The following is a 13,920-nucleotide window of genomic DNA, read 5'->3' on the forward strand; positions in this document are numbered from 1 at the left end:
TGTTATTTGTTTTTGAGACAGGGTCTCACTATGTAGCTGAGACTGACCTGGAACTCACTATGTAGCCCAGGCTGGTCTCAAACTCACAGCGACCCTCCTGCCTCAGCCTCCCGAGTGCTGGGATTACAGGCGTGTGCCACCACTCCCGGCCTAAAAAACACTTTTTTTTTTACCAGAAAACATCTATGGGATGGTTTTTGCACCTCTGGTACTGTACAAAAGGAATTGTACAGTTATGCTCTTTTTTTAAAGGTATATTAAATTCAATATATATTAAAAATATTCTTCACATCAAGTCAGTACAAGCAAAGGCTCAAATCGGAGCTCCTAAAATTTTTCATTGTTCTGTACAGAAAGTCAGCAATCTCAAATCACACGTGTGGGTATCAGCAGTTGTGTATGTGTGTTTATGGAATAAAATGACTTATAATGTTATTTGTAATTTTAGTGGAAAATTCACTTGTGGGCACTAACAATCTGGGCAATAAATTACAAGTGGTCAATCGGTGATGTGGACCTTCTTCAGCAGGTTTTGCCTCTGCACTGGAGAAGTGAATGGCCACGCTATTCAAATTAATTGCATGCTCTCCACCCCATACCTTTTCTTTGTCTTGGCCCCCATAGTTTTACCGATGTCACCAAGCCGTGAATGGCATAGAATAGAAAAACTTGCAAACTCTTCTCCCTTGCTTGCCTCCCTGACATGAAATTCATTGCCAAGTGTTGCAGCCAGAGTTTGCAAGGGAATAGAGTTAATACAGGACACGTAATCTATAAGATTTATTTTATAATATTCACCCAAAAAACTCAAATGCAGGAGTGCTAGAGAGCCAAGGAATCCAGCCCAGGGCCTGGATCCCAAGGCTAATCCCACATAAATCCAGCTGAAGGCCTGGATCCCAAGGCAATGTCTCATGGGAGTCCATTTCAAGGATCTGCAGCAGAAAGGCCCAAAGGCAGTGGTGAAAGCTAGAAAGTCTGTGCCACTAGCAGGGCACAGTGTCTGTGCAGCCAGGCTGCGGGATCTGCACCGGAGCCAAGAAGTGACACTCAGGGCAAAGACCAGAGCTCCTCTGCTGAGAACAGCAGCCATACCCAGAGTTCCCAAGCGAGGACCCAAGCTCCTCCAAAGACAAGAACGGCCAAGCTGATATCAGGAAAACTGCCTGTGGCAAACTTCTCCAAGAAAATCAACAGCAAACGATCTTTCCCTCTGGTTCTCTTTTGCTGGCCTTGGCAACAATCCTCAGGTGGGTCTTCCACAGCCACAACCATGCTGTCTCAGTTCAGCTGGGCCTTCCAAGCTGCCCACTACGTAACCTGCCACACCAAGTTTTGCTGCTTCTACAAACTGGAGTAATTTCCCACCTTTGTGGGGCAGCTGTCCATGCTGTCCATTACCAAGTTCCCAGTGCCTCTCACGTGGACATCACAAACGCTTCTTAACTAGTGTCCCAGCCTCTTCTCCCCTGCCCGCCTGCCTGTCCCTTTCCCCCAGCGCTGTTACACCAGGCCATTGCTTCCAAGCAACAGAGGGTATTATGACATCCTGCTCAGAACCACATTGCTTTCAAAATGAAGCCCAAATTCATCACTGAAGTAGTAATCTGAGCAGAAACCATTTCCGTTCTTATTTGGAGTCTCTGTCTGTTCTGTGCTCTCTAAAATTCAGCTGAATAAGCTTTTTATAGTAGACTTAGGCTTTTCAAAGCTGTGTTGGATATAGGTTGCGTGTTCTACTCATCAAAAGTCTCTTGCTATCTTGCTCTTTGCTTACACTGACAAACACCTGTCTACCACGAAAGCTCTTCCCCTAACCCACAGGCCTGGATCAGAATTGTTTCCCTGCATTGGTGTCCCCACAGCCTTCCTGCTCTGGACTCTGAGCCCCTTGAGAGGAGAGGCCTTTCTTTCACCAATGCTTTGTATCTGCTCAGCTAGAACCCTGAGCAAGTTCCTGGCCTCTGAAAGGAGTGCAGTAAATTCTGGAAGAACCGAAATGCTCCTGAAGGGAGAGGAACGACACGGGTGAGCCCTCTCACGGCCCTCCTGCCATAGTTTCTTCCGTGGGCTCTGCAGGAACCAGCGACGTCTGCGCTAGCCTCAAATCTACCCAAACCTGCGCAGTACCACAGCTCTGTTCCAATGCTCAGAAAACAAAACACGGTTTAATCATGAAAACCTCTTTTCAGAGAACTAGGGATGCCCCTAAAGCAGTAGGCCCCCCTTTCCCAGAGCATTTCCCCGACACTGATCCCAGAGAGAGCGTGCCAACTTGCACGTTAGAAGAGGAGCCTGAAGAGAGCAGGGCTCGATGAGGAGCATGCACTTAATCTAACGCGAGCCAGGAGGCAATGGGTCGTCAGGCACAGTGCAGAACAAAGGCACCTGCTTGGGAGCTCCTCGTGGTAGATCCTGGGAAGTTACTTAACCCTGCTGAATTTCAGGGACCCCTTCACCAATAAATTAAAATGCAGATTCCTGAGATGCTGTCTGTGGGATGCATAGTCTGTGCTTGGAGAGTGTTATGCACTTTTTCCTCTTCCTCCCGAGCACGCTGTGTGTTGTGGGGGTCCACGCAGAACGAAGGAGCTGGCTCTGGAGTTAGCGCCTGGTGACACTGCCATCCTCTGCATCTTCGTTTCTTTCTCCACAAACTAGAAATAAAACCGCTTGCTGTGAAAACACACTCAGCGCTTCTCCGTGCGTGCCAGTCACAGAGCTCTTGGTTTAACGTGTCATGTTCGTGGCTTGGGGGACGCCTGGCCCCAGTGGCCCATCTCAATCCAGTCATTTTAAGACCTGTGCGACATGATTCCGGGTCAGAAGGTATTTCCTGCTCTGTTAATATGGGAGGGAGACAAGCTAGATGACTTTTACAGGGATGCCAGACATGATTAGTTTCAAGGAACTTTCCAAGCTGCAGAGTGGTTTCCAGTCCCCAGCACAAGATCAAAGCCTAAAAGTACAGCTGATTAGAAGTGGACTGGTGCCACATACTGTTTGTATACAGTATTTTATGGACAGGATGAGGGGTATATGTGACCAAGGGCTGAGGGAATTACTTCTGTAAACAGGATAGAAGGGATTCACGTTGCCATATATAGGGGTGAGTAGCACAGAGACACGGTGGCTCCGCTCCTTCCCTTCCCTTCCCTTCCCTTCCCTTCCCTTCCCTTCCCTTCTCTTCCCTTCCCTCCCCTCCCCTTCCCTCCCCTTCCCTTCCCTGAAAATGAGAATGCCCTTAGCTAGGCTCTGTCTTATTTCTTTCTCTTCCCTTTCTGTCCCCTCTCTTCCTTTCCTTGGAAAAAGGCAAGCATGGTGGGTCTCCTACCTGCCCCAGCACAGTGACCTATAGTCACGATGGGAGGCTGGTCTTGGCGCTATGCACTTGTGTTAAAAATGTGTTAGTCTGTGTGGGCTAGGGACTTAGCTCAGTGGTGCTGTCACCTGCCTTGAAAGCCCGAGGTCCCAAGTTCAATCCCTGCTACCAAAAAAAAAAAAAAAGCGTCAGTCCAGTTCATTATAACTCTACTTTTGTGCTTCCTTATCATAGGCCTCCAACGAATAATGCACAGGAATATAAAGGATTGTGGAACATGTATGAGGATGTATCATGGTCATGGAAGTCTCAGCATGTATTTTGGTTTTTAAACAAGAAAATGGATGCCAGGTGTGGTGGTTCATACTTGTAATCCTAGCCCTCTAGAAGCTGAGGCAGGAGCACCACAATCCAATCTAGATTATATAGGGAGGCCCTGTTTTTTTTAAAAAAGGATTTTCCTCATCTGAGGCATTAATGGAATTAAGTGTTTGTCTCTGGGGTAAAGGTGCGGGGGGCTCATAGCTAGGGATTTCATTCAGGACCTTCACACTGTGTTGTAGTTATTTTTCCTCATCACTGAGACAAAGCATGTGCCACCCAAAGTTAAAAGAGGAAAGATTTATTTAGCTCACAGTTAATAAAGGTTTCCATTCTATGGGCTGACTCCAAGGCAGGTTGGCCTTGCAGAGGAGAAACAGTTCATGGCAGGCAGAAGTCCGCAAAGTAGTGAAGAAGCAAAGCATCAAGCAGCAAGCCGCAAGTGATAAGCAGAGACCTTCTTTCTGCCCCTGATATTTTATTCAAGCTACCCACACTTAGGGGGAGTAGCCGCACACCATGACCCAGTCCCAGAATCATCCTTGATCCCAGCATCACACACTCTAGACCCAGCTACCTCTGAAAAGCCACCTATGACCACATGAGACCATTTGGAGGTACACCTAGATACAAGCCATAATATACTCAGTTATATTCCAAGCCTTTTCCATTTTTTATTTTGAGACAGGGTCTTGCTAAGTTGCCCAGGCTAAGTTTGAATTTGAAATCCTCTGGGGTGCTGAGATTACGGTCATGCACCACCCTACCCAGCTGACAATTACTACTTGTTGACGTGAGAGCTGGTTTACTTAGCCCTCCTACAAGTCCACTGCACCATTTTACTTGCCTGAACCAGCTTGGTTATGTTTGTGTGATCTTTTACAGGTACTCAGAACAAAATGGGCAAGAGAAGATGGGGCCTTGATATGTATCTAAAAGATCTGCTATTTTTCTTTCCTCTCTGCATCTGGTGAGGTTCCAGTATCTGGAAATTGACCAGCAAATAATAAAATACATTTATATCCAAGGCATATCTACTGTTCTTGTTACTATCAGATATTTCTATTCAATGTCCTAGACCTCAAAGAAAAGTGCCTTGGGGCGGGGGGAGTTGAGGAGGAACGATAACATGACCTGTTATCCAAATTGAACACAAAAGCAAAAGGACTGATCGCTTTCCAAATTTTCCATGATTTCAGAACATAAGTGCACACACGCCCTTAGAAGAAGCATTAGGGAGGAGAAAAACTGGCCAGCTTCCCGAATCCCATTGGTCGGTGATGCCTGAGATCAAAGGCGTGCTGTGATTGGACAAAGGGCTCATGAGGGGTGGGGAGACTGGCATTTCCCGACTGCTGGAAACTCAACCACACTGAGCAAAAGCAAATGGAAAATAAATACGGGTGAATAATTGAATGCTCACTGAAGGGGGTCCTCTTCCCAAAATGCAAAGCTTAAGGTTCTCCAAGGAGACATCATTTCTGGGTCTGCAACAGGGTATGTTCAATAGCAAAACCAAAATGTCCCCTTTCCAGCCTAGAGCCTGAACCTCTGGTTTCTACTGAGGGGAAACCCATGAATGATCTCTTTGTCCTGGGATTCGCCATCCTCCCTGCCTTCTTCCAGTTCCATATCCACCTCCCCGCAGCAAATCACTTTGTTGTATTTCTAAGAAAAATGATTTCTTTTTCTTAATTTGGGAGAATTCCTTCTGCACCATTAAATTTCCAGCTCTGGTCTGTGATGCATCTGGTAGCCTCAGTCCCCTGGAGATATTATTTTCTGATACACCACCATTTCCTTGCATGCTCTGATGAAAAGCGTTCATAAAACCACTTTCCTGGCTTTAGAGAGGAGGTCCACATTGGTGACAAACAGCGTTTTTATCAAGAATCCTTCTCCTCCTCCTCCTCCTCCTCCTCCTCCTTCTCCTCCTCCTCCTAAGACCTGCCTGTTACAGTGTTACAGCCCCTCTCATCCTCAAACCTTTCCCAAATCCCACAACCCCAGGAGTCTATAGAAAAAAAATATTACAAAGGAATGATTTACAGTAGGTCCACATGATCACAAATGCACAGTATCATAATGGGAGCTTTAGATAGGGAAAACTTGGGGGAAATGAATGCCTGGATGAGAAAAGAAAAGAGAAAAAGAAAGGAAGGTATTCTTTTCTAAATCCGTGCTCTTCTTAAACGATAGAGATTGTATTCTCACAGAGGAAAACAGCAGCATTTGAAGGATTTCCTCTCACCAAATTTGTCTCCGGTCCCTTAATTGTATTTAAGCCTCGCTGAGTACTTTGTTTACGGTCCCTAGAGCTGGGTTGTCTCCCTCTGGCTTGCTGGGCCGGCAGCTGTCTCAGTCTCATTCTGGCGGAGAAAGGTAAGGATCTTTTCCTTGCTCTTTGACAGATCTAGGAGAGAAATGCAGAATGCGGATGGGGGTTGGAGGTGGGGAGTATTGATATCACGTATGCATGTGAGGTTCTCTGAAAAAGTCCCCCAAACTTAAAGGAAACTCCTCAAAGCCCCGTGCTTTTAAGAAAAAGCTGGTGAGATTTCTTCTCCCTGTTGGAAGGAGAGGTTTTGGCAGAAAGTAGGCTGGTTGTGATTTGGATGAAATTTTGCCATTGGGGACAGCAGGTGTCCCTGCAGGGATCGCCAATGTGTTTAATCCTTCTCGAGAACAGGGTGTAAAGAAGAATAAACATTCACAAGCACTGGGCAGGGATCGCCAGGAGTTCTCTCTGAATTTCCACTTGAAGATGTAAAGTTTCTTAAAGCTGTGTGTGACCGTGGTTACCGTGAAAGGTAGCCGTTCTTCTGATATTGTTTCCACTCCATCCCAAAGCTTCCTAGTTCATTGACTTTATCCGTAGGAATTGACTGCTTGCAGTCTGGAGATGAGTGTTTACATATCTAAGCAGATGGACACTTGCTGGGTCGATGCAGAAGGAGGGTGGTGGGGAGGTAGGGGTCACCCTGGAGCCTGAGAAGGTCAAAGCTTGGTATCAGAAGTGGGGGTGCGGACTGGGGATTGAACCAGGAGTACTGTACCACTCACTGAGCTATATCCCCGGCCCTTTTAAAAATTATTTTTAAATTTTGAGACAAGGTCTCCCTAAGTTGCCAAGGCTGGTCTCACATGTAGGGTCCTCGTGCCTCAGCCTCCTGAGTAGCTGGTATCATGAGTATGTACCACTGACCTCAGCAGGAAGCATGATCTTTAATAGCATGAGGTGGTGCTCAGAGCTTCTTTGGAGTTACTGGCTGTTTTGTTTGTTTGTTTCTTTCTTCCTTTTTAACAAAGAACAAATAGCTTCCCCTGTAGTCCTAGAACTTGGGATACTAAGGCAGGAGATCGTGAGTTTGAAGCCAGCATGCGCCACCCATGAATTCAAGGTTGGCACACACTACACAGTCAGACTCTGCCTCAAACAAACAAATAAGCACCCCCAAAGGTGGCCTTTCTCTGGTGAGAAGATTGCTGCTCTTTTAAGAACCTCCAGGGCTGGGAATTTAGCTCAGTGGCACTGTGCCTGCTTTGCTAGCACAAGGTGCTGAGTTTGATCCCTGGTAACCACCACCCCCCGGCTCCAATTGATTAGCCCCTCCTCCATCATGTTTTCCAAGGGCACTTTTACAAGTTCTGAAATGCACCAATTCTAAGCATCTCTGATCTTCAAGTGTCAGGGGCATACTCTTTGTGCATGATGCTTCTGTTCCCTTAGTCCCATATCTTAAAACCAGGATGACAGAGGCCACAGGTGCCTCAGCATGCTGAGCTTGCCTTTTCATCTTCAGCTTTTGAAATAAAAAAAGCCCTCTTCTTGGCTTCTGCTCTAGGGGAAAGGGCTTGTGGTCCCTCTCCTTGTGTGACAATAATATCAGAATACTTACTAGACCAGGCTGGGAAGAATAGGGTGTCACGGAGAACATCCCAGCCCTTTGCGAGCAACGGCAGAGATCCGACAATTCCAGAGAATAACTGTGTGTAATACTCTCCAAATTAAAAGGAGCTTGTAAGATTTGCTGAGATTTTTTTAAATGGACAACAGATAACTTTCAGCTACAGATGTATAGGGATGATCTTCTGATAGTCTCTCAGGATCATCTTCATTTTTTTTTCCCTCAAGAGATGATCTGTGGCTTCATGTATTTCAAGTACTTTAAAATTTCAAATAGCTTATACGTAAGAGAGTGTAAGCCTCTAAGGCCATGAATAGTGGTGGGAAATAGACTTCTTCATTTTTTTTTTTTTTTGTTATGTTTTAGTAGTGCTGAGGATCAAACCCAGGACCTCAGATATCATTGCTCTGCCATGCCAGCCTGGAACAGATGCAGAAGGAGGGTGGGGTTAGGGGTTACCCTGGAGCCTGAGAAGGTCAAAGCTTGGTATCAGAAGTGGGGTGCAGACTGGGGGTTGAACTTTTACTGTTTGAGAGTAGGATGTGTCAGATGGCGCATTCAAATGTTTTTAAAAGACTTCACTCCTTAAATGGGCCAGGGGACATCAAGGCGGGGACCTTGTCACCGACCTCCTGACCCAGAACCTACTTTTGACATTTATGTACACATTAATGGCTGGGCTCACACTTAGCTTTTCTGTCTGCCTGTGTGAACTTTCTCAGGTTACTTAACCTCTCTGAGTCACCATTTTCCTCATTTATAAATTAACAAAAATCAACTTTAGCGTGCAGTGTTTCTTAACATTAAACCATGCTCTTTAATTGGCTGTGATGTTCATGAAAACAGTGATGAGGATTTCAGAGCTGCCAAAGTTTCTACATCCCTCTCAAGTAACAGGCAATCTTGTTTAAGTTAAGCGGACTGGTTTTCCCCTTAACCACAAACATTAGCATTCCCCTTGTCCTCATTCCTAAGTGAATTAATAGCAAATGAGGGTGGTGTGAGTGATAAGCTTCAGACCGCATAGAAGAGACCCAGGAATGTGGCTTTCTGTTAAAGCAGAGGCTGATTTCCCTGCTGCTGTTGAGCCTCCCTGGAGCGTCTGCCCTGGGCTCTGTCTCCTCCCTCAGCTGGGTCTGCATCGCTGACTCTGGGATTCTCTTGTGAAATTATGCCTGATGGGCGGGATGAAGATCTGGAGGTTGGCTGGGGGAAAATGAGTAATTCAAATCAGCCAGCTTGGTAAACGCGGCAGGAGAAATAAAAGTAAAAGCTGGCCCCTGTCTCTGGGGACTCTGTGGAAACGATCCTGACTTTTCACGTCACAGAGCAGAGTCTGGGGAAGCCAGAACTCGGAATCTGTTGGCAAGGAAAAGAACTAGGGGAAAAAGAGACAGGGAGGGGGCAGACCCGAAGGGGAGGGATAAAAAGAGAGGGAAGGAAAGACAGGCGTCACTCAGGAGCAGAGGTATTCTGAAAGAAGAGAGAGCTGCAGCGTTCCAAACCAAATCTGTGGAGCAGTCTTTTCGCATTTTGTTCTGTTCTCCTGTCTGGCCTGTCATTTCCCTGACCACACTGGCTCTTTCTTTCTCAGGAGCTGAAGGAAGACTCACAGCTGTGGCTGATTCCTCCCCTCGGAGTCCAGTGGTTTCCCTGGTAAATGGACAGCCTCCTGCCAAGGTACTGTAAGTGGCTTCTGCATTGAGCTTTTCGGGTTAAATGCAGCTTTGGGAAGAAGTTCTTCTTTTGTTGTTGTTTTGGTCTCCAGAAATGGTATCAGATGTCATCTAACTGGCCTAGCAGAATTTATGGTGGCATTGAACGACAGTGACTTAATCTGGTGATTAGAATTTACAAACAAGCAGGCTGCTGTAACAGTTTCATCGCTTGGGGTGTGGTCTTTCAACCAAGCAGGGTTGGGAAGGACCAGTGATATTGGATTTGGGGCTGCATTAATTTTCAGTTGATGCTTAATATATTCAATAGATTGAAGTCATTGAAATTACCTCCTCCGGTGTTTTCCTGTAAACTGTGTCACTATGACTGCTCAATTTCTCTAGGACGCGAAGTGGTGACTTCAACATAGGTGACCAGGGGCAAGACTTCACCGGTTTCTTAAAGGAGCATTTTGTTTAGCCAGATGCTTTTGATCAAGTTTTTTCCTGAAGTTTTCAGATTCAAAAATATTTAGAAAGGGACAAGACTTGCACATAAGGGCAGGCAGAAAGAATAAATGTGTGTCAAATTTTATTATCTAGCATGCTTGTTTAAACACATTGGATACATAATAGCAAAATTCCTCGCTGAGTTTGAGATAGAACTTGTAAAGCGAAAGGGAAGAGTTGACTTTTATCAACAGCTTGAACACTAAACCCACAAAATTATACCCCATGAAGTTGTTGGATCTTTTTCTGTGTTTTTCCCTTTTCAGATGGACAGGGCAGGTATAGCCACATTTCTGATAACAAATCCTTACCTAATTGACTTTGTTTTGTTTTATTTATTTTTTCCTGAACTGCCCATCTTCCACGTGGGGTGCTGGTGGTGGGGGATAAAAGGGTTCTAGGCACACATTGCACTGTGTTTAATAGCAGTAAAAACTTGAGGTGATGGGGGAAAGGCAGCCTTTGTACGCTGGCTGCTTGGTCTTGACATCGATTCTGAGAGCAGAGAATGGGCGATGGTTTCGAAAGAATGTGTGTTATGCCCTGCAAAACTGGCAGAGTTGAAATGGCTGACTGTTTTATAATGTGCTCTCCTCTTAAATGAGGCTGTCTTCGGATTCAGATTCAGGCTTTTCTGAGTTTAGAGAACAGAGAAGCAATAAACAAAGTGAAAAAGCTTATAAAACATCACAGAGTGCCAGAGGATATTAAAATGCTGAAAAGGTCTTCCTGCTTTTAATATCTTTCCTTTTCATGTTTAGCAGCCTCATCTTGCCCCTTTTTTTTTTTTTTTCTCAAATGCAAAGGGATGTAACCAATTTGAAAAAAAACAAAAACAAAAACAAAAAAAAAACGCAGTTGATTTTCACATGCATTGATCCTCCAGGAAAGGAGGTGGCTCCCCCTTCCTTCCACGGGCAGGGCACGTGCTGATTCAGTTAGGTGATACTGTTTCCTGTCTTCTCCACAGCTTCCACCCCGGAGAGACTCTCGACCTCTAGTCTGGGAACCCAGCTAGGAAGAACCGCTAGGAAAATGACTGAAGAGCCTGGAAAAGAGAGCCCAGGAGCCCCAGTGGCTCCCACTCCAGTGCCCATGGAGAAAAACCCCAAGAGCGAAGTGGTGGTCACCACCGTCCCCCTGGTCAGTGAGGTCCAGCTGATGGCCGCCACAGGGGGGGCTGGGCTCTCCTGCTACCGCTGCATCATCCCCTTCGCCGTGGTGGTCTTCATCGCAGGGATAGTGGTCACCGCCGTGGCTTACAGCTTCAATTCCCACGGCTCCATTATCTCCATCTTGGGCCTGGTCCTTCTCTTCACTGGAAAGTTCCTGTTAGCCTCCAGCGCCTTGTGCTGGAAGATGAGACAAAGGAGCAAGAAAGCCAAGCGCCGGGAGAGTCAGACGGCTCTGGTGGCCAATCAGAGAAGCTTGTTTGCCTAAGACTGAGTGAGACCCTATGGGAAATGGGGAATAGAAAACCTGCTCTGACTCAGAAAGCCCATTCATCCAGGACCAGCCGGGGAGGGCACGGGCCTGGCTTTGGAGGAGCCTAAAAAAACCGGGATGGGTGGAAGGAGGAGGTTGGATGTTATCCTCGTTTGTGAGGAATGACCTGTCTTCTTTAGCGTCCGCTTTGTGAATGCCTTCTCTCGTGACAAACTTATTCCTAAGGGCTGTTTACTAAGACAGAAGAATCAGCTTTCTCTTTATGTTAAATGCTTTGCGGGGAGCGTAGAAGATACACAGCGTTAGACCGTATTCAGTACATTTTGGAAAGTAGCTAAGGAACGATGAGGAAATAACGAGATCGTCCTGGCAGAACAGATGCCTGTCTCCAAAAGAGATAACCCACGCACGCTCTTTGAGAAGCTGTATTATAAACATGTTCTGCTGAAGGTCTGCATTGCCTTGGACTTGACACACACATAGGAAATTCGATGATAATATTTTTCCGTATGTTGGTTCTCTGCTGTTTCGTTTTTACTTTTCACTTTCAGTAACTCATCACTGGTGGTACTTTATCTGGAAAAATTAACTAATATTTTTTTTTTTATTTTTAACATTGGGAAGTTTTAGGGGATTGTAATGATGAGTCAGAGGTAAAAAGTAATAGCTGACAGATGATGTGGGGGGTTAAGTTAATATTAAAATAATCACGTATAGCACTTTTGATGATTTTTATATAAAAGTTTAACATACATTTTATTCAAAGTAATAAATACTCATTGCTGCTGAAAAGTTTTGAATAATTGTTTCTGTTTTAGTTATTTCTATGGCAGTCCCAAATTGTCCATCTTCCCTGTTTTCTTTCTTTCTTTCTTTTTTAATACCAGGATTGAACTCAGGACCTTGTGTTTGCAAGGCAGTCGCAGTGCCAGTGAGCTGAATCCCCAGCTTCCCTGTTTTCATTTGCAAAATATTGATTTTATTTTCTCCAAAGGACGTGTTGCTTCTTAATCCTATTGGAAGTATTTTAACAAATCTTTTCATTACTTCTGAAGAATAGTGTTATCACCCTTACTATATGCTAAGGATTTCTATGCCATTGTTATTATTATTACCATTATTGGTAATGGGGATTGAACTTAGGGCCTTGCACTTGCAAGGCAGGCGCAGCTCCACTGAGTTAAATCCCTGGCCCTCTATGTCATTATGTTTGGGAATTAATGCCTGGAATCAGACATTTTACAGTGTTCTGTTGAGTGCAAATTGCATTATTGCTGAATTAGTCGTTAATTATTTGCTTAGCCCAGGTTTCTGAGCACCAACTTTTTGCTGAGCATTATGTAACTTTGCAGGCAGCTGGCTCCGTGGGTTCAAACACTATGTAACTAAGGTTCATGCTTGAATTCTTCTGTGGACAGTGGACTGTCCAACAATGAAGACTGTATCCCACAACTCCAACCAGAAATGTTCCTCATTCATGTAGTTAAACCACGTTAAGCCAGAGCAAGAAAATAAGCATGAATACTTAAAGCTTGGTTGAAAAAAAGAATCAAAGCCAAGCCTAGCACATTCCTTGAAAGGCCTTCTAGGAGGGATTTGTCCTGAGGATGTAAGTAAATATGGCAGGTGCCCTCAGGCACAAGGACTCCCTGGTGCTCTCATAGTTTTGGTAGCTGGAAATTCCTCGGGGGTTTTAGAGGTAGTCAGGGTTCCTCCCAGCCAGTGCAAAAGCGTGAACTGTGCACATTCAGTGCCCGTGGATAAGGCTGTGTTTGACACTGCTCTTTCTGCCTCAAGACAGTCAATCTCCCCACTGCTGTATGAAGAAATTTCTCAGGCAAGGTTCAGTGTTCTCCAGTGTGCTCCAAACACCTGTATCAGCTTTCCCTCTCACCCTGTCTCCCAAAGCTCCTACTGAGTTAGCCAGACTATTTACCATTCCTGCAAGGGCTCTGGCGTTCCTGCCTTCCGTCCGTCTGGGGTTCTCCTTTCCCTCCCCTATACTGTTCCCACCCTTCCTCCATCTCAAGCCACCCCAGTCCTGCTTCACGTTGCCATTCCGATCCGATGCCACCTCGTCCTGAAATCCTGCCTCTATCCGAGTAACCACTCTGTCATGGATTATTACCTCTCTATTCTCCGGAGATGCCGCTCACTTACTCTCGGGTTGGTGGGATGACATTTCATTCCACTTCCAAAGTGCCTTGGAAACGTGGGATGTCTTCTTTGTTAACTCTAATGTGGTTAACATTATGTCTAATAACGCTTAACGTTATGTCTAATAAGGAATGCCACATGGACCTAATTGAGATACGAAGTGAACTCCAGAATGAACAATCAGAAAGCATCATTTGGTGCTGAGCATTTTTTTTCTTTTTTTTTTTTTTGGTGCTGAGGACCAAACCCAGCTCCTTGTACTTGTTGCTATGTAAACACTTTAGCACTGAGCTAAATCTTCAACCCCTAAAAATCTTGTTTAACTGAAAACTTTCCCCCAAATAGATCATCCACTCCACCTGCCTCTAATATAAGCACTAGGTCTAGATGAGTGTTTCCGACCTTTGTACCTTCAGCCAGACCTCCTGCCCATCCAAAGGACACTCATGAATTATTTCCAGCCACCAGGGGGCCTCTTGGTGCAACCTGGGTCCTGGAAAGAATTATATTGTAAGGACCCAAATGGGGTCATATCATCTGGAGATAGCAATGCTCTCCTAGCTGTGAGGAGTTGGAGGAGATTTTTCCTATTGCTTGACCC

The 13,920-nt window shown here is 45.4% G+C and overlaps 1 protein-coding gene across 3 annotated transcripts; it reads left to right on the forward strand.

The window, feature by feature from the left end:
* Positions 1–5,931: 5,931 nt before the first annotated feature.
* Positions 5,932–11,936, forward strand: Tmem100 (transmembrane protein 100). Of its 3 annotated transcripts, none has more exons than XM_010620212.2 (3): positions 5,932–6,025; positions 9,146–9,231; positions 10,687–11,936. In XM_010620212.2, the coding sequence occupies exon 3, from the start codon at positions 10,752–10,754 to the stop codon at positions 11,154–11,156; it is 405 nt and encodes a 134-aa protein (XP_010618514.1). In that variant the 5' UTR covers positions 5,932–6,025; positions 9,146–9,231; positions 10,687–10,751; the 3' UTR covers positions 11,157–11,936. The 3 variants fall into 3 exon arrangements, with proteins under 3 accessions (XP_010618514.1, XP_010618516.1, XP_010618515.1); XM_010620214.3 differs by lacking the exon at positions 5,932–6,025 and adding an exon at positions 8,729–8,752; XM_010620213.3 differs by lacking the exon at positions 5,932–6,025 and adding an exon at positions 8,796–8,817.
* The last annotated feature ends 1,984 nt before the right edge of the window (positions 11,937–13,920 follow it).

Source organism: Fukomys damarensis, unplaced genomic scaffold (assembly GCF_012274545.1).
Source record: "Fukomys damarensis isolate Sample0158 unplaced genomic scaffold, DMR_v1.0_HiC HiC_scaffold_13, whole genome shotgun sequence".
NCBI classification, from domain to species: Eukaryota; Metazoa; Chordata; class Mammalia; order Rodentia; family Bathyergidae; genus Fukomys; species Fukomys damarensis.